Source organism: Trachurus japonicus, chromosome 23 (genome assembly GCF_045865225.1).
Source record: "Trachurus japonicus isolate A0001 chromosome 23, Traja_1.0".
In the NCBI taxonomy this organism is placed as follows: domain Eukaryota; kingdom Metazoa; phylum Chordata; class Actinopteri; order Carangiformes; family Carangidae; genus Trachurus; species Trachurus japonicus.
The window spans coordinates 5,001,671-5,029,410 of NC_140929.1; the positions used below are offsets into that span (position 1 = coordinate 5,001,671).

The following is a 27,740-nucleotide window of genomic DNA, read 5'->3' on the forward strand; positions in this document are numbered from 1 at the left end:
GATAGAATAGAATTTTTTTCGGGATAATTTCGCATTTCGGGGGCTTCAATACAAGACGGACATTACATACGAGCAGCATGGAGGTATTTGGATGTTTTTTGGTGTGTCTTTTTGTTACGCCGAGACCCCCTGTAACTCAGAGAAGCCACGGAGGACTCTGAAACTTCTCCCAGCCCTTAGTAGTCCACATGAGGGTGAGTAGATAATGAATGAATGATGAAATTTCAATTTTGGGTGAACTATCCCTTTAATCTTTATTTATCCAGGGAGTGTTTTTTTTTTTGTCTGAGCATTGCAAACACTCATACATACAGTACTCCTCTCAGTCTGAGTGCTGAGCTGCTTTCACAACATCCAAAATATTCCTCCTTAGGACACAATAAAGGAGCTAAAGTCGGCTTTGTTTTCTCCGCCTCGTGAATGAATGTGCGGTCTCTGTGTTTCCTCGAGCAGCGGCTGGCTGAGGCAGGACGTCCACTCCGAGGAGGAGGACGAGGACGAGGACGAGGAGGAGGAAGACGAGGAGATCCACAGCTCGGACGAAGAGGAGGACAACAGCTCCACGTCCAGCAAGGAGCACCTGGACGAGGCCGACAGACAGGTAATAAACTCATCGAGTCGTTATTGGTGTCATATTGAAACTGAAGCGTTTCCCAGTAGCTGCTACTGAAGCCAATAAATCCTTTATTACATTTCACTCTAACCAGGCAACATCTGGTCAAACATCTTGGTCTTTTTACTTTTGTATAGTGCAGCAGCTGCTACATCTTTGAATAAATAAAGAGAGAAAATCAAAGGGATACTTCACCCAAAAATCGATCCGGTTGTTTAAAGGGACAACGAGGAGTTTCTATTTGGTTATAAAAAAGTCTCACATTAATGTGGATGAATCTACGCTACCCACACTTGTTAATGGGCCCATTTTCGATAAATATATCGTTTTGTCTCTATCGTTATTTTCTTATTATTAGTGGTTGTGGAAATGCTGGTCGAGCCGACCAGCGTTTCCTTACTTTCGGTTTCGCGGCGAGTCATGAGAATAACGCAGCCGAATCTCCGTTTATGGTCGGGACTACGACGGTATGTGATCGTCTTCGAACCTCTGACTTTAATCCTTGATGAATGAAAACATGAGTCTGTCTTGCGCCGGTCAAAGAAATGTACGGTGCGCGCGGAGGCTCATAAATGTAGTGTGAAAACGCTTCGCTTTTCCAAAACTCCTCATTGTCCCTTTAAGATTAATCAATAATTGTTGGCTGCAGGACTAATACAATTATTTTGTTTGGTAAATTAGAGAGTTTTCATTCATTTTATACAATAATCTGCTGAATATGTTCAAGTAAATGTTCTTAATTTGATTGGAGCTGATATTTAAAGGGATACTTCACCCAAAATCGATAATTCAGCAATTTTCTACTCAACGTCATGCCAAGGAAGGGTTTGGAGAACTTTCAGAGTCATCAAAACGCTTTAGGAGTTCCAGGGCAATGGGTTTTTATATAATGGCGGCGGATAGAGTTCACTTTTGAATCATCATGCAACATTTCATGCAAAAATAGAAGCAAAAAACGATCCAAGCCGAATCAAAGACGTTCTCACGTGAAAACAAGGTCATATTGTACACTGTACTCCATCTCTTTGGAGTATAAACTATGATACTCAATAACCCGATTGGTTATAGATCATCTAGAATTGAGATGATTGGTCGATTACTCAATTGGTTTTTATTTTATTTTAACAAAACAAACTATGAGAAGATGTCGCCTGAGGCTCCGGTCGTTTAAGATTAATCAATAATTGTTGGCTGCAGTAAATATTCTTAATTTTTAATTGGAGCTGATATTTAAAGGGATACTTCACCCAAAATTGATAATTCACCAATCATCTACTCACCAAGGAAGGGTTTGGAGTTCACTTTTGAATCGTCCAAAACACACACTATGAAACATCCAGATACCTCCACACTGCTCGTCCATACTGACCCAAGTGTCCTGAAGCCGCCATTGGAAGAAGTTGTTCGGAAAAAAATTATTTGATCTCTGTTTTGTTGTAGAAAAATCACAAGTCCAGGTTCCAAAGTTTACTGTGGTGTGGTGAGTTTAATAGTAATCCGGAAAACGGTGAGTCTACTGACACAGAGCGGGTCTGCAGCAATAGACCGACCCAGAATGAAGGGCGAGGGAAACAAAGACATTTGCATCTCAAGGCATAGAGTGAAAGCATTTGCATCTAAAGGTTCTGATGGGACAGACAGGATTGAATCAACATGAGACATACAGTACAACTCAATTATCAAGGGGTAGAAGAGAAGCAAATTGTATCAGAGAAACAAAGACTTAGACGAGAAGGTGTGTTGAGTGAGTGAGTGAGTGAGTCACTCATAGGTGTAGGGTTTTGATCTCTCCACTACACCAAATGAATATTTTCTTCCACAGTTTTTAGCCTTGTTGTAGCAGCAGCTCCCAGTGGCTGCGTGAGATTTGCTGCCAGATGTTCTTCCGTGTTTACATCACACATCCAATGGTTTACAACGACCAATGAACATGTCACAGCAAATCTCGCGCAGCCACTGGGAGCTACTGCTACAACAAGGATAAAAACAGAGATCACATTAATATTTTCCCAACAACTTTTTCCATGTGGCGGCTTCAGGACACTTGGGTCAGTACAGACGAGCAGTATGGAGGTATCTGGATGTTTCATAGTGTGTGTTTTGGACAATTCAAAAGTGAATTCTATCCGCCGCCATTATATAAAAACCCATTGCCCTGGAAAGTTCTCCGAACCCTTCCTTGGCATGACGGTGAGTAGAAAATTGGTGAATTATCGATTTTGGGTGAAGTATCCCTTTAAAATATCAGCTCCAATTAAAAATTAAGAACATTTACTTGAGCATATTCAGCATATTATTGTATAAAATGAATGAAAACTCTCAAATTTACCAAACAAAACAATTGTATTAGTCCTGCAGCCAACAATTATTGATTAATCTTAAGCGGCCGGAGCCTCGGGCGACATCTTCTCATTGTTTGTTTTGTTAAAAAAAACTAAAAACCAAATCATCTCAATTCTAGATGATCTATAACCAATCGAATTATTGAGTATTATAGTTTATACTCCAAAGAGATGGAGTACAGTGTACAATATGAGCTTGTTTTCACATGAGAACGTCTTTGATTCGGTTTGGATCGTTTTTTTTTTTTTTTTTGCTTCTATTTTTGCATGAAATGTTGCATCCGTCACATGAGTCCTCGGTAACACTGAGACTTCTGTAAAACACACAAGTTGAGGGATTGATTTGTTGCCATCTTGTCCTCAAGGGCGAAGCGTGACATGTCTTTTTTTTTGTAATTTTATTTCAGTGTCAAACTCATGTAGTGTCAAACTGGAGCAGCGGTGTAGCCTGTAGCAGCTCACTACTGTAAAAGATTCAGACCAGTGAATCGTTTCCTCTTGTGATCTCTTGTGCTTTGTTTGCTTGGGCAGATGTAAAAAGTTACATTTATTTATAACAATTTATATTCTAGGAAGGTAATAGTTCACAAATTCAGATTTTACACAACCACTGACATCTTGTTTTCATGATGCATTGTCACGGATTGGATAAAACATGTATAAACTTCACAGAAACTGGCTCTTTATACACAAATTCATCAGTAATTATAATATAATGCTGTAATATATTATATAAAAACACACATTTTGCTACATCAGTGCTACTGCTGTGTAATTAAAGGCTCTTTTCTTAGCGCTTCCTCCTCTGCTTGTTTAATGCATGTGGTTGCAGCTGTTGAGGCCTGTGACCTTTTAAACCCAAACAACAGCAACATGCAACGTGCTGACGATTTTGAGTCTTTCAGTACGGAAGCGTGTTGCAATTATTTTTTTTTTCGGACTTAATGAGATTTCAAAATCCCGTGAGAAGCTCCCACCTGCAAGTAACGTTTAACAGCTGCGGTCAAGCCAACCTCCACTTCATCATGGATCTATTAGTTCTATGATATTTATGCTCCACTTTGAAAAATACATGTTGCTTTTTGCTACATTTATATACTACAGTTAGATTTCAAAATAAAGGTGACCTTCCAAAACAGATTGAATTGAAAGATTTGCAAGGATTTTCAAAGTAAAAGCCCACTCATTTTTATTTTATATAGTGTTCCCTATAAATTCAGATTGATATTGAAAAGTGTCACTATATATGTATATCAGAGTAATCTAATGTAGCATTTCAGAATAAAATGTAAATCCAGTTTAATATTAAAAGGAAACTATCTGTTAATACAAAACAATGCTAAACCCTGAGAAACTGGTTGTCTGGTCCATCATGATCCACCAATTGTTCAGTATAAACGTTACTTGCAGGTGGGATTCCCGTTTTTTCAAGTGAATTCAATACACTTCTATACTACAGATATAAAAAAAAATGCTTTTCTATCTTGCACCACTCAGATTAATCGTCTCCAACCGCCTTAGATCAGACACCGCTGCCTTTGTGTGGCTGCTTTGCTTTCATTCACACTGGAGACCTGTGGAAAAAAATGCTGCAGAATTATTACAAGGTCCTGAATCAGCAGGTTGCCAGAGAAACCTTTTTTTTCCTCTTTTTTTTAACGGAAAAACGTCTCAGAGCTCCTTTCGAATATGATGTCAGCTTATAAAAGTGGCCAAAGCGTCTGGTGGTCGACTGACGACTAGGGCTGGGTATCACTACTGATTTACTGAATCAATTAAAGTTCTGATTCACAACAAGGTCCCGATTCGATTTTGATATTGATTCATTCAGAGATATTTCAGTTTAAACACCAATTGTGCTTGGTTATGAAAGAGATGGAACTTTCTAAGCTGTTGCATTATAAAAAAGTATCTTTCAAATGAAGATTGATATGAATCGGAAAATTGAGTTTCTCATATCGCTGCTGCTGCTGCTGCTGGTGGTGACTTATAGGGATAGTTCAACATTTTGGCCCATTGCCATAATCCCTATAGTTTTAGCAGTAGGTTCATTACCTTTATTTGTCGGTGCAAGCTGTTTTTAGAACGGCGGAGCAGAGCCGTGAGCTGCTCAGAGCTACGCTTCGGAGGCTCATGGGATTTCTTTGGTTTCCCTCATCAAACTCATCAAATACACAATCCAACAACTCCAAAACGCTCTGGTGGACAAGTTGTGACCTGCACATTCACCACGCTATGAGATAATAACAGAACGTTACCAGACAGAGTTGCTTTAGAGGGAAATTCAGAGACTGCTTGATGAAAAACTGCCCCCAACTGGAACGTGCATCAGCGGTTTTGCATGAATTTCCCTCTAAAACAACTCTGTCTGGTAACGTTGTGTTATTATCTCATAGCGTGGTGAATGTGCAGGTCACAACTTGTCCACCAGAGCGTTTTGGAGTTGTTGGATTGTGTATTTGATGAGTTTGATGAGAGAAACAAAAGAAATCCCATGAGACTCCGTAGCATAGCTCTGAGCAGCTCGCGGCTCTGCTCCGCCGTTCTAAAAATAGCTTGCACCGACAATTAAAGGTAACAAACCTACTGCTAAGACTATAGCAGTAGGTTTGTTACCTTGTTGAACTATCCCTTTAAACTGTCACTGGTGCTGCAGCAAACACACAGTGAGATTGTGTTTGCATTGCAACACATGCCGCCAACTAAAAGTGTGTGTGTTTATCGCCTGTCACGGCGGGGGGGGGGGGGGGGGGTGAGCAAACACAGAAGTGTTACAGGTTCAAGAATAGCAGCAGCTTCTCCCTGATACTGTCGCCACCTGTGTCTGATGATAGGACCGGTGGGACATTTCAGTCAGTCAAGTTTGTTGGGAGCGAGGGGAGGGGGGGAGAAGGGGAGACCAAGGCCGGCGTCCAAATTAAGTCATTGAGCGACCGGACCGGACCGCCCGCCCCCCCATTACGATTCAACAACACACTCCATGAGAGACACACAGGCAAGGCAACAGGACAGAGCAGAGGAGAGAGAGAGAGAGAAAGGTTTTGCTGCGTTCTTTTGGAGGCTGTAAAACTTCAGCACCGATGGTTTTAAAACGCCGACGCAGAATCCAGCGATCATGGTGATTTGCAGTGAGCCTGTGAGTGCACAACAGCGGCGGCGTTGTGTCTATATGTGTATGTGTATGTGTGTGTGTGTTTTTTTTTAGGTTATACTATAGCGAATTGGGTTACTGTTTCTGTAAGTTAATGTAATTACGAGGAACGTATGTTTTTGAACATCTGATTATTTCACAACTATGGTAATAATTAGCTACACTGTGGAAATGAATAAGGTCCAGTAATATGTATATGTTGTTTGTATTGTTTTTGTTTTGTTGTTTTGTCTTGTTTTGTCTTGTAGATCGTTGTGAGTTGTTATGTGGTTACGGTGTGATGTGTTTTTGTAATTATCTACTGCAATGGATAGTTAATCTGTGAAGGTATAGACTCCAGGAAGAATAGGCAAGGCAAGGCATCTTTATTTATATAGCGCATTTCATACCGAGGCAACTCAATGTGCTTTACATAAAGACAAAACATTAAAAAAAAGAAGCATAAGACAGAATAAAAACAAACAAAACACTAAAAACAGAGTTAAAAGCAAGAGCAAATAAAAGTAAAAGAAAAGAAAATAGATAAAGTTCTCAGCTATAAGCACGTGAAAAGAGAAATGTTTTTAACCTGGATTTAAAAGCTAAAAGAATAGCAATGGCCTTTGCCAAAGCTAATGGAGATCTAAATAAATGAAATAAATGAAAATGAAATAGCGAGGTGTTTGTGTCTCCGTGGCGTCATCGTTTTAACTGACTCTGTTTTGTTTTTTGTTTTTCAGCAGGAGGACGAGATGAAGAGGAAGAAGGTGGTGCACATCGCCCAGGAGATTATGAGCTCGGAGAAAGTGTGAGTGGTTTAACAATGAACCAGGATAAAGGCAGAATAAAACCGGTGGTGTAGTCTAAATTTGTTGTTGTTCATACCTGTATCTGTATGGCAGCTTTATTTATATAGCGCATTTCATATAACAAGGGGCAACTCAATGTGCTTTACATAAAAACAAAATATTTAACCAGAAGAATAGGAAACGGAAAATTAACATAAAACCCAAATAGTAAAAATTGGAAACATTAAGCATACAATTAGAAGAAAGGAAAAAAGAAAAGTACAGGAAATATATATATAATAAAATAAAAACTAGACTAAAATAGAGCATAAAATATGAGTTTGCAGCATGATATATTAATTTGTATTAAAACGATTAAGAGGTCTTACAGTGCAGAGATTTAAGATCTTTAAAAGAGCTCAGAAATGTTTTTAACCTGGATGTCAAAGTGCTGATTTAGTTTTAGTTTGAGGTTTTTTTTGTTTGCACATTATATAACCTGCATAAACAATGAAAATAGTAAAATTAAACATTGTGCAGGAGAGGTAGAAGCCAAAAAAGGCTTATAAAAATACCTCCCCTATTTTAAAAAAACAACGATAATACAGATAATAATACAGAAATTCATAACATAAAAAATAAAGACAAATTAACACAGAAAAATGAAAGATACTGAATTAATAAAAAAAACAAAAAACAATTTACATAATGAAAAAAACAGATCCAGAAATGTTACAAATCTTAACTAAAAAATGATTTCAGTTCTGCTAGTAGACCAAATTTGTAGTGGGTATACTGAAATATAATTTGCATTTTCAGTGGGTAAACTGAGTATACCTGAGTATCACATAGACTAACACCACTGAACAAAACCTATATACTATATTATTTATTATATATATAAAACATAATCCGTGGTTGTCTAACTCTGTGTATTTCTGCTCTTCTATCAGGTTTGTCGACGTCCTGAAGCTCCTCCACATAGTAAGTAACTTTTTATTATAAGAAGAAACATTTTCATAAGGAGCTGATTCAGCAGCTGTTGGGGGGAAAAAAACAGAGCTCGAGTCGACATAATGTTTCGTTACCCCACACCACACGCAAAAAAAAAAAACACTGTGAGTGTCTTGAATGGTGATCAAAGCTCTCTCTTCCCGAGGATGGACATGAATTAATGAGCTCTTCTTGGCTGACTCAAGTAGTTACAACGACTGAATAATGCAGTTATCCCACCACAGCTGAGGCTTTTTAAAAGTCGGAGGAGTTTCTGGTTTCCCCCCCTCTCCCTCTGATGTGTGGGCAGCAGCAGGTAAACGGATAACTGCAGCCGGGTAGACGACGCTGCTTTGCTTTGATCAGCGTCATTAAGGAGAAACACTGTCAGGAGGAAGAGGAGGAGTGGTTGTTGTGGTGGTGGTTGTGTTGTGGAGAGAGAAAAAGGCGAAGAAGATGATGATGAATAATTGAAGAAGTGGAGTGTTGGTTTGGGTCTGTTGAGAGTTGAGACGAGCTGTGTGTGTACTGTAGTTTCCATGGTGAGTTTTTGAGTTTTCGATGTGAAAAAAAAAAAGTTTGTTTATGTTGAAAAACTTGGAGTGGGTTGAAAAGGAGCAGGAGCAGGAGTTCCTCCAGTCACATCTTATATTTATATTTATACTCACACACACACACAACAAGCAGCTCTCTGTTGGAGAGAGTTTCTGCCTGAAACTGAAAACTAAACTTCCTGACTGGCATCCGAATGTATTTAAAAGACTATTTAATCAATTAATTAAGTAATAATTTTGGTCTTTAAAGGGATACACCAACATTTTTTTTTTCGTGTCTTGCCTCACTCCTGAGTCCATGACCAGCAGATAGACACCATCCTTTCGACTGTGCGTGCAGTAACAAGGGAGATAGAGCCGTATCGCCCGTAATTAGCTTAGCTCAAACACTGGAAGTGTATGGGTAGTGTTAGCCTGCCTCCACCTAAAGTCATCAGAGAAACTCTTCAGCAACTCTAAATGGAAACCGGCGGGCCGATCTTCGTCTCAGAGCTGACAAAACTCTCCGGTAAGGCATCTTGAGCGGTCAAATACCGCTAACGGGACGAGATCGGTCAAAACGGAGGGTTCAAGCAAAGACGGTTTATTTTGGTTCAAGCTAGCTACATCGAGGGTAGGTTATCTTCCTATTTCAAAGTAAAAGCATAAATTCTATCGTCATGGTTTTCTGTATGTAAAGGGCAACGGGTGTTTTATTTTGTGAAAGTAACCGGAAGTGCGTTGGTCACAACGGCTAGCTTGAGTAGCGCCGGATTCGTCCGAACAAAATTGTAAACAGCTGGTATTTAGACAAATTAACGACACACTGCAGCTCTAAACGGCTACTTTCTCGCCTAAAAATGTTTGAAATGTCGATGTAGTGATATATTTACAGAGTTTAGAGCTCAAATGAAATCAGCTTCTGACTGCTGATTTTGGCTCGGGTAGGAGGCAGGCTAACACTACCTATACACTTCCAGTGTTTGAGCTAAGCTAATTACGGGCGATACGGGCTCTATCTCCCTTGTTACTGCACGCACAGTCGAAAGGATGGTGTCTATCTGCTGGTCATGGACTCGGGAGTGAGGCAAGACACGAAAACAAAAAATGTTGGCGTATCCCTTTAAAGCATCGGGGAACAGTAAATGCCAATCACAGTGTCCTGGATTTATGTTGGCATCATCAGATGTCTTGTTTTTGTCCAAATAAACATCCAAAATATTGAATTTACTTCAATAGACGACCAAGAAAAGCAGCAAATTCTCACATCGGAGGAACTTGTTTATTGAAATAATTAATGTTAAACAGTCATTGCAGGGATCCATAAGTTTATAATAATATATATTTACAGAAAAGGATGTTCGCAAAACAAAAATCTCATTCCTTTACCTTTATAATAACAAATTACTATGATCTGTTCAGCCTTTTCTGTGTCTTTCTGTTTTGAAAGAAAACGCCGACATCTTTATAATGTCGCTTCTTTGTTTTGAATGAACGAGGCCCAAACCAGAGCCATGTGACCGCATGATGACTGTTGTGAGTCTTTTTTAGAGGAGGCACGTGGAAAAATATTAAACTTAATTTAACCTCCATAGTAAAAAAAAAAAAAAAGAAAAATGAACAGAATCAGGTCAGTTGTGTGGTTTTTCGTGTCAGCGCCGGTTCAGTTTAGACTTTCACTGTCGCTGAAAATGTGAAACTTTTCTGTTTGAGCTTTTTCTTCCACAGTAGCATCAGTGTACTGGAAAAGTGGAGCAACTAAACTGATTATTTTCATTATTGATCAGTCTGACACTTGTGTTGGACTCATTTTTTATTGGCACAGTTAAAAATACACAAGTAGAAGGAACAATTTGATAATTTACAGTGCTTGGAGGAGGCGAAAACTGTCATGGACAAGTTGTGACCTGCACATTCACCACGCTATGAGATAATAACACAACGTTACCAGACAGAGTTGTTTTAGAGGGAAATTCATGCAAAACCACTGATGCACGTTGTGTTCAGGCACAGTTTTTCATCAACAGTCTCTGAATTTCCCTCTAAAACAACTCTGTCTGGTAACGTTCTGTTATTATTTCATAGTGTGGTGAATGTGCAGGTCACAACTTGTCCATCAGAGCGTTGTGGAGTTGTTGGATTGTGTATTTGATGAGTTTGATGAGGGAAACCAAGAAATCCCATTAGCCTCCGACGTAGCGTAGCTCTGAGCAGCTCACGGCTCTGCTCCGCCGTTCTAAAAATAGCTTGCACCGGCAATTAAAGGTAACAAACCTACTGCTATGACTATAGCGATTATGGCAATGGGCCAATTTGCCAAAAATGTTGAACTATCCCTTTTAGTTTATACTTCTGCCCACTCCTTTCGAATATTGAATATACACTGCTCAAAAAAATAAAGGGAACACTTAAACAACACATCTTAGATCTCAATTAATGAAATATTGCAGTTTAAAATCGTTATTCAATATATAGTAGACTGTGTTGAGAACAAAATAACATGAAAATGATTAATGTAAATCAAAATTATCATCCCAGGTTGATTTCACATGGGTGTGATATACTTGGAGTTACAATGTGTTGTTTAAGTGTTCCCTTTATTTTTTTGAGCAGTGTACATTGGTTGTGGTTAGATCACCACTTTTAATTTTGTTTGTCACATATTCGAATAAAGAAAGAAAGAAAGAAAGAAAGAGGATGCCGCTCTAAAGCTCGACGGGTTGATTGAGTATCTCTGTAAAGCTGCATGTTGGTTTGTGTTCAGTTTAAATCCCAAGGACGTGACCCAGCTGAGAGGGTTCAGACTTAGAGAGGTCGGGGGGTCGAGGGTCCACCTGTCTGGCCTCCTCAGACCTGGCTTTAGTGAAACCCACCGCAGGATTAACTACTGTAGAAACCGACGTGGTCCTGTGGTTTGACGATGGGGGGAAGGGGGAGGAGGAGGGGGAGGAGGGGGAGGGAGGCGCTCGGTCGGCTCTGTCCAAGAAAAGAGGTCAGATCACATTCTTGTGCGTCCGCGGCCGAGCAGCAGCTGCTTCCTCAGGCCACAGAGACGACCTCCAGACACACACACACTCACACACACACACATACCTTAGATAATACTCTCTCAGCCTGTGTGTGTGTGTATGTCTGTGTGTGTACAATATATATGTGCGGGTTGGTGTGTGTGTGTGTGTTTGTTGCAAGTAGGGATGTCACGATTATAGATTTTCTTGGTACGATTATTGTCAGAGAAATAATCACGGTATTACGATTACCACGATTATTATGCATCAATATATTTCACAACACACACTATGAATGTGTAAAATCAAATATAGTCAAAATATAATTACATCACTAATTTCTTAATATAGGACCAGTTATTAAAGGGACAACGACAAGTTTGTATTTGGTTATAAAAAAGTCTCACGTTAATGTGGATGAATCTACGCTACCCACACTTGTTAATGGGCCCATTTTCGATAAATATATCGTTTTGTCTCTATCGTGATTTTGTTATTTTAATTAATGGTGGATCATTTTACAATGGGAATGGGAATAACGCCGCCGAATCGCCGTTTATGGTCGTAACTACGACGGTATCTGATCGTCTTCGAACCTCTGACTTGAATTCTTGATGAATGAAAACATGAGTCTGTCTTGCACCGGTCAAAAAATTTCACGGTGCACGGAGGCTCATAAATGTAGTGTGAAAACACTTCGCTTTTCCAAAACTCCTAACCCTAACCCTTTTTTTAAATTACAAATGACACGTGAACATTTAAATTCCCACCAATTCATTGCTATACGTTAGGTAAATGGACCAATATCTGCGCAGCTTCCTTTGGGATACTTTGGCGCCACATCTGCCGACACGGTTCATACATAATATTTTTTCAGAAAGTGGCGGTATTTAGGAATCTTTACGATCAATTATAATTGTGGCGTTTAATACCGCGATTAATTGTGAAAACAAGTAATCGATTCGTGACATCCCTAGTTGCAAAGTCATCCATCAGATGTGTTTACCATTTTTCTGTCTCGTTTGAAGTTTGTTCATGTTAACTTTTTTGTGGATATTAAGATGAAGTGATGCAGCAAACTGTGGGTTAAGAAGAACATTTAAAAAAGGAACAGATAACTAATCATTATAAATTACTTTATTGATTGATTGATTGATTGATTGATTGATTGATTGATTGATTGATTCATTAATAAAGACAAACAAGGTACAAGATGGACGTGTAGCTGCTAAACACAGTGTGACTGTCACGTGTCTTCAGCTGCTGAACTGCTGCTCGTCACCTAAGAGTTAATGTTGCAGCACATCTGACCAGTATGAGTGTGTGTGTGTCTGTGTGTTTAAGTGTGTGTGTGTGTGTGTGTGTGTGTGTGTGTGTGTGTGTGTGTGTTAGGACACTGGGATCCTGCGTGGCCTCCCTGTTTCCTTCCAGGTGGATGTATGTGTTGGCACGTTGGACAAAGTCAAGAGCGCTGACTCAGCTGCATGTGTGTGTGTGTGTGTGTGTGTGTATGTGTGTATGTGTGAGAGTGTGTGTGTCATTAAATACGTGCAGAGGGGTGGGGGGAGGGGTAAAAGGGGGGTTGGGGGGCAGTTTATGAGGTGATAACCAGGTGTTCCTGTTCAGCTGCAATACAGTTGTGTCGTCAGTCGCCCCACCCTTGTGCAGCTGTGTGTGTCTGTCTGTGTGTGTGTGTGTGTAGTATTAATCTTGTGCGCCGTCTTCTTCTTCTTCTTCCTCTTCTTCTTCTTCAGGACTTTCGGGATGCTGTTGCCAAGGCAACCCGGCAGAACGGGAAGCCGGTGGTGGACGAGCGGATCCTCAATCAGATCCTGTATTACCTTCCGCAGCTGTACCAGCTGAACAGAGACCTGCAGAGAGAGCTGGAGGAGAGAGTGGCACACTGGTACACACACACACACACACACACACACACACACACACACACACACACACACACACACACACACACACACACACACACACTGTTGAGAATGTACCTCTTATAAAGCGATAAAGATAAATCTGTCTGTTGTAAAAGTCAGATGTTTTTGTTTTTACAGTCATCACCTACTGTTCTTTTACTTTCTCTTCTAATCAGTGTTAAAGGGCTAGTTCAACATTTTTGGGCAAATTGCTCCCATTGCCATAATCCCTATAGTCATAGCAGTAGGTTCGTTACCTTTAATTGTCGGTGCAAGCTATTTTTATAACGGCGGAGCAGAGCCATGAGCTGCTCAGAGCTACGCTACGGAGGCAAATGGGATTTCTTGGTTTCCCTCATCAAACTCATCAAATACACAATCCAACAACTCCACAACGCTCTGGTGGACAAGTTGTGACCTGCACATTCACCACGCTATGAGATAATAACACAACGTTACCAGACAGAGTTGTTTTAGAGGCAAATACATGCAAAACCAACTAAAAAAACAACTCTGTCTGGTAACGTTGTGTTATTATCTCATAGCGTGGTGAATGTGCAGGTCACAACTTGTCCACCAGAGCGTTGTGGAGTTGTTGGATTGTGTATTCGATGAGTTTGATGAGGCTTGCACCAACAATTAAAGGTAACGAACCTACTGCTATGACTATAGGGATTATGGCAATGGGCCAATTTGCAAAAATGTTGAACTATCCCTTTAAAGAATTGAATTTCAATGGGGATTTATTTATTCACAAAAAAGAGTAAAATCTGATCATAGCTATCAGGACTCACTGTCAGACTTTATAAAATAAGTATCTCAACTTCTCAGTTTTGCACTGAACTGACCTTTTCAGGCGTTTTGTCATCAAACGTTAGTGCGCTGCATCATTACACAAATGTTTTTACGGGCTGTTTTGTACCGTTTGTGTGATCGACTTTAATGTGTTTAATCAGTGGCGCGGCCCTTTAATTTATTCCTGTGTTACTTTATGAAGTTGTGGGTGATTCAGTCACATAAAAGCGACTTCAAGGGGGAAAAATAATGCTGCTCTGCAAATGATCTAATGTTATTTGGCTCACGATGATCTCCACCTGGTGTCCATTACTTCATTTACCTCCTCGTTTTTTCCTGCTGATTGCTACTCACCCTCCTCGACTGAAACGACTTCAACTGTGTTTTTGATGTTTCCTCTTCGTCTGGTCACAGGAGCGATCACCAGAGACTGTCGGACATCTTTGTGCAGAAGGGTCCGTACCTGAAGATGTACTCCACCTACATCCGTCAGTTCGACAACAACGTGGCGCTGCTGGACGAGCAGTGCAGGAAAAACCCCGCGTTCGCCGGCGTCGTCAAAGAGTTTGAGGTTTTTATCTCTGCTACTGACTCTTCTATCTTCTTCTAGATTGATTAAAGGGATAGTTCAACATTTTGGCAAATTGGCCCATTGCCATAATAATCGCTATAGTCATAGCAGTAGGTTTGTTAGCTTTAATTTTCAGTGCAAGCTATTTTTAGAACGGCGGAGCTACGCTACGGAGTCTCATGGGATTTCTTGGTTTCCCTCCTCATCAAACTCATCAAATACACAATCCAACAACTCCAAGACGCTCTGGTGGACAAGTTGTGACCTGCACATTCACCACGCTATGAGATAATAACACAACGTTACCAGACAGAGTTGTTTTAGAGGGAAAGTCATGCAAAACCGCTGATGCGCGTTGCCTTCAGGGACAGTTTTTCATCAAGCAGTCTCTGTATTTACGCTATGATACGGTACGGAGTTGTTTTCGAGGCAAATGCAGAGACTGATTGCCGAAAAACTGGCCCGACGGGAACGACCATCAGCTGTTTTGCATGAATTTCCCTCTAAAACAACTCTGTCTGGTAACATTCTGTTATTATCTCATAGCGTGGTGAATGTGCAGGTCACAACTTGTCCACCAGAGCGTTGTGGAGTTGTTGGATTGTGTATTTGATGAGTTTGATGAGGGAAACCAAGAAATCCCATGAGCCTCCGTAGTGTAGCTCTGAGCAGCTCGCAGCTCTGCTCCGCCGTTCTAAAAACAGCTTGCACCGACAATTAAAGGTAACGAACCTACTGCTATGACTATAGGGATTATGGCAATGGGCCAATTTGCCAAAATGTTGAACTATCACTTTAATTCTTATTAATCACATTTAGTTTTTCTGTGTGGCTACATTTTTGTCATTTTTCTGCCAGATAAACAGATAATTATTTAATCGACTAATTAAATCGGCACCGGCGTCCATGTTACATAATAACGCTCAGGGTCCTTCAAACCTTCAGCAGAGCACCAGACATTTAATTACATTTCTGGAGGGAACTTATCTGCAGTTTTAATCCACACCCGTCTACTCTGTATCAGCAGCAGCCATCAAAAAATGCTACTGTAACCCCGAGCACTCATTTTGAAACTCCAGTGTCTGTGCCTATGTGTAGGTGTGTGTGTGTTTGTGTGTGTGTGTTTTTGCAGCAGTGCGTGTAAATAACTCTTGTTTGTTTTGTCTCAGATGAGTCCGAGATGTGCCAGCCTGGCTCTGAAGCACTACCTGCTGAAACCAGTGCAGAGGATCCCTCAGTACCAGCTGCTGCTCACAGGTACTACAGACTACCGACGTATAGATAGAATATAAATAGTTGTTCTAATATGTGGATAATATACATATATGTCGTACTTTAATCTGATGCGCTATCCGATGCAATAAACCTGGCACTTTAAACTGATGTGCACTTTAGGGCACCGTGCAATACAACTTGGTACTAGGGATGTCACGATTACTTGTTTTCACAATTAATCGCGGTATTAAACGCCACATTTAATTAATCGCAAAGATTCCTAAATAAGATTATGTTGGAACTGTATCGGCAGATGTGCACCAAAGTAAGGTAAACACACAGATACAGGTACTGGTCCATTTACCTAACGTAACATTGATTTGGTAGGAATTAAAATGTTAGTGTGTCTTTTGTATTAAAAAACAAAACAAAAAAAGGATTAAAAAAACGTAAACATTTGGTATAGAAGACAATTTATGACCTGAATATTTCAAACATTTCCCCTGGAGGGTTAATAATTGGTCATATATTATTAGATACTTGTATAAACAGTGAGTAATGTAAATAAAGTAAAGTAAAGTCTCCGTCCGTCCTCACTTTGCTCCACAACAAACCTCAAGTCACTTCTCTGCTGCAGGTCCAGGGCTTTGCTTTATTAGATTATGGAGCTCTTTTTTATTGGCAGCATGTGAATGAAACTTGGACCGAGACTTGCTTGGGTTCTGCTTTTTCTGTTCTGGTGCAGACAACGTCCAGCAGGTTTTTATCGCTGCACTGACAGTGACACCTGGTGGACGAATGGAGTAACAAACAAACAAACCTGTGGAGTTCAGATTTTAATCAAATCATTCAAAATAATGTGAAGGAAAAAGAAAAAGAAGCAGCCTGCACACAGAGAGAACATGGAATTTAACCCTAAAAATAAAATACAGAAATAGCAGCAGTTTAATCTGTAAAACATTAGTGCTTTCTATAAAATCAAACATAGAAATGTCAGCATTTATTAACATAAAATGATTAGAGACAATAAAAAAAATAAAAAGTCAAAACAGTTAAACAGGAACAACAGCAACAAAATCAAACATTGGAAGGTTTTTCATTAAATTGAGTTTTCAGAGGTGACTTAAAAGCCCCCAACTGTTTTATCCTCCTTATCTATTTATTTAGCCACACTGTGTCTGTATTTCCTGTGCTTTTGGATTTTATGTCTATTTTTTTGCCGTTGTTTTTTATCTGTAAGGTGACCTTGGGTGTTGAGAAAGGCACCAACAAATAAAATGTATTATTATTATTATTAGAACAAGGAATTTAACATAAATCCAAAATGAATATTATAATGGACCGACAAAAAAGCACTAGTCTTGCTTCAGGCACTCACTGGCTAGAGCCAAGGATAGTTATGTAAAAGCCTTTAATGAATCAGGGCTTAATCATAAAGCAATAGTACAAACGAATATTATAATTAATATCTCTTACAGGGTTTAACTTAAAATAAAACAGAAACCACAGCAGGTATGTGCGTAAAACAGTAGTGCTTTCCATAAAATCAAACGTATAAATGTCAGCAGCTATAAAGATACATAAAATGATAAGAGATAAGAAAGAAATAAAACAGTAAAACAGCAACAACAACAATAAAATCAAACACTGGAAGGCTTTTCAATTAAATTGAGTTTTCAGAAGTGACTTAAAAGCTGAAACAAGTTGTTTTTCCTGAGATGTATCGTCTCAAAATACATAAAAATTTATATAAATGTTTATTTCATGTCCTTTAAGGGCTACCGTTCTTTTTATAATGTATTTCATTATGTAGTTTATTGTTATAAATTGATTCAATACCATGTGATCTTCTTGTGTTACATTAATTAAGCTTTGATTTTACCTTCTGGATGAACTCACTACTTACTTTTGAAACCTCTCTGTCTCTGTTTTGCAGATTATCTGAAGAACCTGCCCGAGGACTCTGAGGATTATAAAGACACACAAGGTGAGACACAGGACAGGACTCGCTGTTATTCTCTTATTGTCTTTTAGTTTTTACCAGGATTTTATCTTTATCTTTATATTAACTTTTATCTTTGCTGCAGCCGCCCTCAGCATCGTGAAGGAAGTGGCCAACCACGCCAACGACATCATGAAACAAGGGGTAAAGACGAACTTTCCCAGTGATGTTCTTTCTGCCTTTATGCTTCAGTCTCGTCGTTTCTCTTTTCACTCTCTCATGTTGCTTTTTTTTTTTTTTTTTTTTGCAGGATAACTTCCAGAAGCTGATGCAGATCCAGTACAGTCTCAACGGCCACCACGAGATCGTCCAGCCCGGCAGAGTAAGAAAAATACAAATACAAATACAATCAGACACAGCTTAAGGTCGGAGGTAAATGTAATATTTTACACAGAAATTGTAAAATTAAGGTTAAAAAAAAGAAAGAAAATGAAACAAATACAAAAGATATATGTATAAAATCTACTTTACACTCCACTGGTCCAAACTTAAATGATAAAAGGGGTCATAACCTGATCTTAAAGGGATATTTCAACATTTTTGGCATATTGGCCCATTGCCATAATACCTATAGTTTTAGTAGGAGTAGGTTTGTTACCTTACCGTTACGTTATTACCGGTATCTCATAGCGTGGTGAATGTGCAGGTCACAACTTGTCCACCAGAGCTTTGTGGAGTTGTTGGATTGTGCATTTGATGAGTTTGATGAGGGAAACCAAGAAATCCCATGAACCTCCGTAGCGTAGCTCTGAGCAGCCCGCGGCTCTGCTCCGCCGTTCTAAAAATAGCTTGCATCGACAATTAAAGGTAACGAACCTACTGCTATGACTATAGGGATTATGGCAATGGGCCAATTTGCCAAAATGTTGAACTATCCCTTTAAGGTTAGATTTAGGTAAATGTAATATTTTACACAGAAATTATAAAATGAATGCAAACAAAATGAAACAAATACAAAAGATATATGTATAAAGTCTACTTTACACTCCACTGGTCCAAATTTAATGATAAAATGTGTCAATAAAACGTCATAACCTGATCTTAAAGGGATATTTCAACATTTTGGCACATTGCACTCATCATGTTTTAAATGCAGCTTGTTTAAACCCAGCGTGTCCGTGTGTGCAGGTGTTTCTGAAGGAGGGAACTCTGATGAAACTGTCCAGGAAGGTGATGCAGCCGCGGATGTTTTTTCTGGTGAGTTTAAATAAATAGATAAATAAATAGAAACCTCACACAGCTCCCGTTTCACATTTCCATTTCCATTTGTCTTGTATTTTTCCGTTTTTTAATTTCTGAAGGTTTGTGTTTCTCTGTTTGTCCAGTTTAATGATGCACTCATGTACACCACTCCAGTCCAGTCGGGCCAGTATAAACTCAACAGCGTCCTCTCTCTGGCTGGGATGAAGGTTAGAGTCACGTTTCTTTATTTATTGTCTGTATTTAATTCCATATTTCAACTTTTATTAAAGCTTCCACTCATCCGTTGCTTGTTTTCAGTTCCCAGTCCTATAAATTTACTGGCGTTTATCTCCACTGAAACACTGAAACACTGCAAAAACTCAACATCTTACCAAGAATATTTGTCTTATTTCTAGTCAAAATGTCATTTCTAGTCAAAACGAATCTCATTATACTTAAAATAAGACTCATCACATTAAAAAGTAGCTTGTTTTTAGACACTTTTTACTTCTTTCAAGCATATTTTCACTTGAAATAAGTAGAAAAATCTGATAGTGGAGCAAGTTTTTCTTTCTTATTACAAGCACAAAAAACCTGCTTTCACTGGCAGATTTTTCTACTTATTTCAAGTGAAAATTTGTTTGAAACAAGTGGAAATTATCTAAAAACAAGTCAATTTTTAGGTGATGAGTCTTATTTTAAGTGGAAAGAGATTAGTTTTGACTAGAAATGAGACATTTTGACAAGAAAGAAGACAAATATTCTTGGAAAGATTTTGAGTTTTTGCAGTGAATGAATTATTAATGTGCCACAGATGAGTCTTTCAAACATTTCTCAGACATTTTAAGTGGCGGTCTTTTTTTGTGTGTGTTATTTATGGATATTTATGGCCTGTTTTCCAGGTGAGTAAGCCGAGCCAGGAGGCCTATCAGAACGAGCTGAACATTGAGAGTGTTGAACGCTCCTTCATCCTGTCTGCAGGGTCAGTATTTATTTGCTCTCAAGCACCCGATCGTTACGTTAAGTTGTCCTCGTCACGCGCTGTTAACTTTTACAGCCGTAGTAAGTTAGTAGCTGAGGGGTTGTTGTGAATGATGTTGTGACCTCGTGTGTTTGCAGCTCGGCCACAGAGAGAGACGAGTGGCTGGAGGCCATCGCCAAGGCGATTGACGACTACACCAAGAAGAAAATCACCTTCATATCAAGTCGAAGTCAGGAGGAGGTAAAAACTGAAACCTTTACGGGTTTTATCTCATTTCATAACTCTCAGAGATATATTGAGGAGTAACCTCATTTACAATATAGCCGAGATGAAACACAAAACATACAGTACATAAGGACAGAAGACAAGACATTTGAAACATACAAAAGCATAACAGAATACCAGAAGTTAAAGGTGACAAGGATAAATTGAAACATAAGTGTAGTTAAAAGCAGGAGCAGTTAGAGGTAAAATAAGATGTAGTTATGGTTTTAAATTGTCCCATTGATAAAAATGAGGTAAGTTTCAGATGATTTTGCAGAGTGTTCCAGGTTGTAGGTGCAACAGTAAGAGAAACTGGTCTTTTCAAGTTCGGTGTTAACAGAGGGAACCTGCAGTGTGAGCCGGTCTTTTGAGCGTGTACGATAGAGACCTGCATTAAAAGATACTAGCGAGTTAATATAAGATGGTAAGAGACCAGTGAGAGCTTTAAAAAATAAATAAAATCCAGTGTCGATAAGCCTGGTAGATAGTGAGGGCCATCCAACTTTACAGGTCACAGTGATGAGTGTTGTAGCTGTAGCCACTGGCCAGTAATAAACCTCCGGGTTGAATGATAAACGGTGTCAAGTGGATGTAAAGTTGTAGCTGATGCATGCCTGTATAAGACACCTCCATAATCTAAAATTGACATAAAAGTTGCCTCAATAAGTTTCTTCCTGCAGTGAAAAGGAAAGGATGGTTTGTTTCTGTAGAAAAAGCCTATTTTTTTTGTCTTTAATTGAGTTTTGATTACCAGTTTGGATACACGATGTTTGAAGGTGATTTTGTAGTTTTTTGTTTTTTTTTGTAGTTTAAAAAAAAATATATATATATATATATATATATATATATATGTTTTTATTTCCAATAAATTAACAAAAAGGATACAACAACAAAAACATCCAGTCTGAAACAATATCGATGATGGGGTGACTCATACAGTTTCTTTCTTTCTTCTTTTTATATATATATATATATATATATATGTATAAAGACAAACAAAGAAACAAAACAAAACAAGCAAACAAAAACAAAAAAATCTAAGTCAATAAAAAATAAGTGAAAAAGCAGTAATCTGTCTTCACTGACATTAGTGGGTATTTGCACAAACATACACATAAGCGTGCTCGCTACACATATGTACATCCACATAGTCAAACATACACATAGATTTTACAGAGATATACGTATTGATATTTTGGATTTTGTAGTTATCTGAAGTTTATCTGAAGTATTTGACCCCGTGTGCCTCCATGTTGACCCCCCCTTCGTCTCCATCTCCGTCTCTCTCCCATCAGGCCGAGGGTGTCGTCGACAGCGGCGCCCCGTTGGGTTCGAAGGCTCCCATCTGGATCCCAGACCTGCGGGCCACCATGTGCATGATCTGCACCTGCGAGTTCACCCTCACCTGGAGGAGGCATCACTGTCGCGCCTGCGGAAAGGTCCGTATCACCATGGCAACACAACAGCTGTCACATCATGACACCAGCCACCAGAGCTCAGTTTGATTTTTTCAGACCCCACCAAGGATTTCTTTCCCAATCCTGGCGAGAAAACTATCGACACTGAGTTGATGAGTGTTTCCAGTATTGGACCTGTTGTCTTCTCTGATGAAGGACAGATAGATAGTGACAGAGAACTGTTGTAGGTGTGGTTTAAAAACAAAAACAACATGTTTTTGCGTTGTTCTTTGATAAATTTGTCTTCATTTCTAAGCATGTAAGATATTATGTCATGGATAAGTTGGAGCCACAGACTGCACATCTTTAAATCAGACTTCTGGGAGAGAGAGAATGAGAGAGAGGAATAAACATAGAAACAAACTCGTTAAATGTACAGAATAAGCTACAACTGTCGAAAAGACAATACCTAAATTAAAATAAACAATAAGTAAATAGAGAAAGTGTACAATAGACTGAAGATAGGCTGAAGATAAGATTATTTTGCCTACCCTATTACAAATCAGGTTATATTAAAAACTATGCAATCTACTGTTTCCTTTTATCAGCAAATAAACTTATAAGAGCTGATCATCCTACTTTTGAGTGTGTTTTTTATAAATGAGATTATGTTACTGCATGTTTTTAAGTCATCCTCCGGATTATTCCATAGATTGACGGCTGTTACTGTTTGAGTTACGTATCTATAAATAATTGATTGGTTGGTTGCTTATACAGTAGTTTGCTTTGTTTATGATTCCTATTGCTCTTTTTTGAAGTTGGTTTAGTGTTTGTTTTAAATGTGTGTTCCCCCACTTCTATACAATAAGTTAAATTATATGTGTGTGTGTGTGTGTGTGACAGGTGGTGTGTCAGGCGTGCTCTGCCAACAAATACTACCTGGAGTACCTGAAGAACCAGCCGGCGCGCGTGTGCGATCACTGCTTCGCCAAGCTGCAGGAGAACAGTGAGTGAACTGCAGCGAGACGTCAGAGCTCAGTGATCAATATTGCTGCTGATGATCAATATTTGTCTTTTAGTGTCAATAAATCAGCAATAATCATTTCCAAAGGTTGTTAAAAACACATTAGTGAGCTGCACTGTTAACCCCCTAGAGCAGCAACTGTGGGTTAATCCACCGGTGAAAATAGTCCTCAGCAAATGCACTGTTTATTCTAATTTGATAAACATTTGATAAAATGACAGTTCCCAAATCTTAAAGGAAAATATTTTGAAATATTTGAAGATTAAATTATATATTTGTGATAATTTTTTTGAGTTTTATTCTGGTCAAAGCTGGGTGCCACAGATATAAATGATAATAATGGATAAATAAGAAATAGAAAGAACAGAACAGAAAAGAGCTGGGTCCAACAGTACATTGCAAAAACTCAAAATCTTACCAAGAATATTTGTCTTATTTCTAGTCTAAACGAATCTCATTATACTTAAAATAAGACATCACATAAAAAGTAACTTGTTTTCAGACAGTTTTTACTTCTTTCAAGCTGATTTTCACTTGAAATGAGAAGAAAAATCTGATAGTGGAGCAAGTTTTTCTTCCTTATTACGAGCACAAAAAACTTGCTTTCACTTTTTCACGATTTTTCTACTTATTTCAAGTGAAAATTTGTTTGAAAAAAGTGAAAATGATCTAAAAACAAGTTAATTTTTAGGTGATGAGTCTTATTTTAAGTGGAAAGAGATTAGTTTTGACTAGAAATTAGACATTTTGACAAGAAATAAGACAAATATTCTTGGAAAGATTGTGAGTTTTTGCAGTGTGGTCTCAGATTATTGAACCTCATCATATAAACATGTAATTTAACACGAGACGTATCACTGACTGGTGGCGGTTTCTGCTTCCAGGTGACCGCTGTGCCTCCACGTCAGTTTCTCCCATCAAATCTGGAGCTTTCTCCTTCACGAGGAAACAGAAGAAGATTCCTGCTGCACTAAAAGAAGTGAGGACTCGTCGTTTTATTTTTACCGTATTCATTGTTCTGTTCTGTGTTTCTCTGATGGCATCTGCATGTTTAATAATCCCTCTTCATGTTGCTCTTGCAGGTTTCTGCCAACACAGAGAACTCGTCCATGAGCGGCTACTTAAACCGGTCGAAAGGCAACAAGAAGCAGTGGAAGAGGCTGTGGTTCGTCATCAAGAACAAAGTGCTGTACACCTACGCCGCCAGCGAGGTACTCACTCATTCAATGCCGTTTCTCTCTTCATCTTTCTCTCCTTATTATAGCATTTCTTGTCTTTGCTTGTGCTCAAACTGTTTATTTTCTCTCCCTGAAGGACGTTGCAGCTCTGGAGAGTCAACCTCTGCTGGGTTTTTTCCTGAGGGAGGAGAAGAACGGACCGGCTCAGAAGCTGCAGTTCAAGCTGTACCACAAAAACACGCTGTTTTACATCTTCAAAGCCGACGACATCCCCACTGCACAGAGGTAACTCATCTCACAGGCCTGGTACAGTAGTGTAGTTTTAATAGATGAGATGCACAGTTAATTGCCACATACAGTAATTGAAATCACAGTACGAGCAAAGTGCAAAATCCAAAATCGTAGGAAAATAAATAAAGCAAAACTGACCATTCACACTGAAATCCCAATATCACAGCATCAGCCCATATAATCACAGTGTAATGATGATTTATGTATATCATGTATTTATATACTGTAAGTGCTGTTAAAGTGTTGGAGCAAGAGACTACAAACAAAAATATATTTAATAGAGGTATAAAAATTGTTTCTAAATAGGTATATAGAAGATGAGGGATAAAAATAACATGCTAAACATATGGTGTATATGGATATTTATGTAGTATATATGTTTTATATATTTTTATGGATGTAGACAGTATATATGTTTATTGATATCGATATTTATGTAGTAGATAGGTATATATATACCCACACGGAAAGAACCTATAGGTTTTAATATAGGTTTGAATATATGTGACATACATAAAATTGGCCGTTTTCATATATATGCATATATGCTAATATATATGGTGCATATATGCACAGATAAACTGCATGTAGGTTTCATATATGCGCATATATCCTCATGAGGATATATAGGTCAGGATATATACTGTATATATCTCTGCATATATGAAACCTATATGCAGTTTATCTGTGCATATATGCACCATATATATTAGCATATATGCATATATATGAAAATGGACAAATTTATGTCTGTCACATATATTCAAACCTATATTAAAACCTTTAGGTTCTTTCCGTGTGGGTATATAAACTGTGATTAGTAGAAAGGGGTGGGATGCTACTTATATTTTTATTTTTTGTTTTTATATATATATTTTTTTTTTCATTTTAGACACGTTTGTTTGAAATAAATTCATTCATTCACACACAAATACAACAGTAGAGCAGCTGGTGTTTGTTACAGCGCAGCCAAACAAACTCATTTAATTTGACAAATTCTCCATTATTAATAATAAAAAAAAAAAAACTACCACTGAGCCAGTTGTGAGAAATGATGATGGTGATGAATAAAATAATATTAAAATCTAATTAATTAAAACCTTCAGATCTTGTTAATGATGTGTTGTTTCTTTTTCTCTGGGAGCTAATTTTCTGTTTTGTGTTTGTGTGTTTTCCTCAGATGGATCGAGGCGTTCCAAGAGGCGATGATCCTCGAACAGTAATCAGCAGTAGTGTTTTTTTATTTCTTTGAAGCAGTGAAGTCACATCACAGCGCCGGAGCCAGTTGAAAGACAACTTTACGACCCCTCGGCTGATCTCAGGTCAGAGTGGGTCACCAGCTCAGGAAGGACTCCGGATGGACTGTTTACAAACACAAACACAAACACAAACCCACTGCAGGACGACAGACTGCACCTCCCTCCCTCTGAAGAAGAAGAACTGGAAACTGTTTCTCTAAACAAAACAAAAAAAATAACGTAAACGCCACTGACGCTCAGCGCCGCCAGCTGAGGTCAGACGCCGCCGATGGCGAGCTACAGCTGTGGGTCCAAGGTCAAGTCCAGAAGCATGTGTGTGGAAGTGAGAGAGACCAAACAGTTGCCAGAGGGGCCGTTTAAAGGGATACACTAACATTTTTTTTTTTTTCCGTGTCTTGCCTCATTCCCGATTCCATGACCAGCAGATAGACACCATCCTTTCGACTGTGCGTGCAGTAACCATGGAGATAGAGCCGTATCGCCCGTAATTAGCTTAGCTCAAACACTGGAAGTGTATAGGTAGTGTTAGCCTGCCTGCTACCCGAGCCGAACTCAGTCAGAAGCTGATTTCATTTTAGCTCTAAACTCTGTAAATATATCACTTTATCGACATTTCAAACATGTTTAGGTGAGAAAGTAGCCGTTTAGATCAGCAGTGTGTCGTTAATTTGTCTAAATACCAGCTGTTTACAATTTTTTCGGACGAATTCAGCGCTACTCAAGCTAGCCGTTGTGACCAACGCACTTCCAGTTACTTTCACAAAATAATACACCCTTTGCCCTTTACATACAGAAAACCATGACGATAGAATTTGTGCTTTTACTTTGAAATAGGAAGCTAACCTACCCTCGATGTAGCTAGCTTGAACCAAAATAAACCGTCTTTGCTTGAACCCTCCGTTTTGACCGATCTCATCCCGTTACCAGCATTTGACCGCTCAAGATGCCTTACCGGAGAGTTTTGTCAGCTCTGAGACGAAGATCGGCCCGCCGGTTTCCGTTTAGAGTTGCTGAAGAGTTTCTCTGATGACTTTAGGTGGAGGCAGGCTAACACTACCCATACACTTCCAGCGTTTGAGCTAAGCTAATTACGGGCGATACGGCTCTATCTCCCTTGTTACTGCACGCACAGTCGAAAGGATGGTGTCTATCTGCTGGTCATGGAAAAAAATGTTGGCGTATCCCTTTAAAGCCCTCGGAAATCCGAGAAAGTTTGAAGCCTCAGGATGAATTTTTTTTTTTTTTTTTTCTTAAAAGCAAAACGGATGAAGGAATCACTTTAGTGTAAAGTAAAATAAAATAAAATAAAACTGTCCACCTTCATTCAAGAACACTGACATCAGCTGCCTACAGTCTAGACAGAATCTAAAGTTAATAACAACATGTTCGATCATGTAACAAGGTGGGATTTTACTGTGAAAATCAGGCTTGAAGTTAATATTCTGCTCTGTAGGTCGATCTCTCTGGTTAAGAGATTTTACTCTTTACTATGTTTTTTAGATTTAAAACACCAAATGTTAAAATTGTGGGATATATTAAAAAAAAAAAACAACATCCTGGAGAAAACTGGAAATATCCTGAATAATGTAGATATTTTTTTTCTTACTGCTAAAATGTAGTTTTGTCACATTATAAATTGTTAATGGGTAAAAACTGTGTATATGGACATAAAAGAGCAACATTGACCTTTTTGTTTTTTATATCAAAGCCGAGGGCTAATATTTATAAAATAGGAAGATTTATTGTTTAAAAAGCACAGGCTGCCACTTGTTTTTGGAGTCAGGGTTTGTTAGGAGATAGTTTCCATCGAAAATGTTATTTTTTTAAATTTAAATGACAGAGAAGGAACTTTTAAAAAAAAAAAAAAACGAGCAAATACTGTGGAGAGTTTGTATGAACTATATTTCTAAGGAAATACTCAAAAGAAAAGAAAACTTTTTGAATTCTGATGCTTGCTTTTGCAGACACGGTGCCTTATATCTCCTGTTTTGAGATAAATATGCAATAATGTAGGTGCTCTGTTTGAAATTCAACACTAAACAAAGACAAACCGAAGCATCCGGTTCACATGACTACTCACTTTGAAGCCAGGGTACTTGGGGGTTGTAGTTTTTAAAAACAGTAATTTTTTTATTTTTTTTTAGATGTGTTTCTTCCTGGTTATGTTGCCATATGTTGCACTACTCCATCATGCCACAGTTTAATAAACCCAAACACTCCTTTTTCTTTTTTTTTAGTGAACAAATAC

The 27,740-nt window shown here is 38.6% G+C and overlaps 1 protein-coding gene across 1 annotated transcript in view; it reads left to right on the forward strand.

Annotated features, from left to right (window-relative positions):
* The window catches only part of fgd6 (FYVE, RhoGEF and PH domain containing 6), a 37,995-nt gene extending 12,334 nt beyond the window's left edge, over window positions 1–25,661 (forward strand). Inside the window, exons 3-21 of the mRNA XM_085769322.1 lie at window positions 454–601; window positions 6,826–6,893; window positions 7,827–7,857; window positions 13,162–13,313; window positions 14,542–14,698; window positions 15,868–15,955; window positions 17,850–17,900; window positions 18,001–18,059; window positions 18,166–18,237; window positions 19,044–19,112; window positions 19,241–19,324; window positions 20,000–20,079; window positions 20,217–20,319; window positions 21,639–21,782; window positions 22,644–22,746; window positions 23,649–23,743; window positions 23,847–23,975; window positions 24,079–24,227; window positions 25,414–25,661. Of these exons, the coding sequence (XP_085625448.1) occupies window positions 454–601; window positions 6,826–6,893; window positions 7,827–7,857; window positions 13,162–13,313; window positions 14,542–14,698; window positions 15,868–15,955; window positions 17,850–17,900; window positions 18,001–18,059; window positions 18,166–18,237; window positions 19,044–19,112; window positions 19,241–19,324; window positions 20,000–20,079; window positions 20,217–20,319; window positions 21,639–21,782; window positions 22,644–22,746; window positions 23,649–23,743; window positions 23,847–23,975; window positions 24,079–24,227; window positions 25,414–25,456 (1,825 nt within the window). The 3' untranslated portion in view covers window positions 25,457–25,661. The remainder of the gene's footprint in view (window positions 1–453; window positions 602–6,825; window positions 6,894–7,826; window positions 7,858–13,161; window positions 13,314–14,541; window positions 14,699–15,867; window positions 15,956–17,849; window positions 17,901–18,000; window positions 18,060–18,165; window positions 18,238–19,043; window positions 19,113–19,240; window positions 19,325–19,999; window positions 20,080–20,216; window positions 20,320–21,638; window positions 21,783–22,643; window positions 22,747–23,648; window positions 23,744–23,846; window positions 23,976–24,078; window positions 24,228–25,413) is intronic.
* Window positions 25,662–27,740: the final 2,079 nt, after the last annotated feature.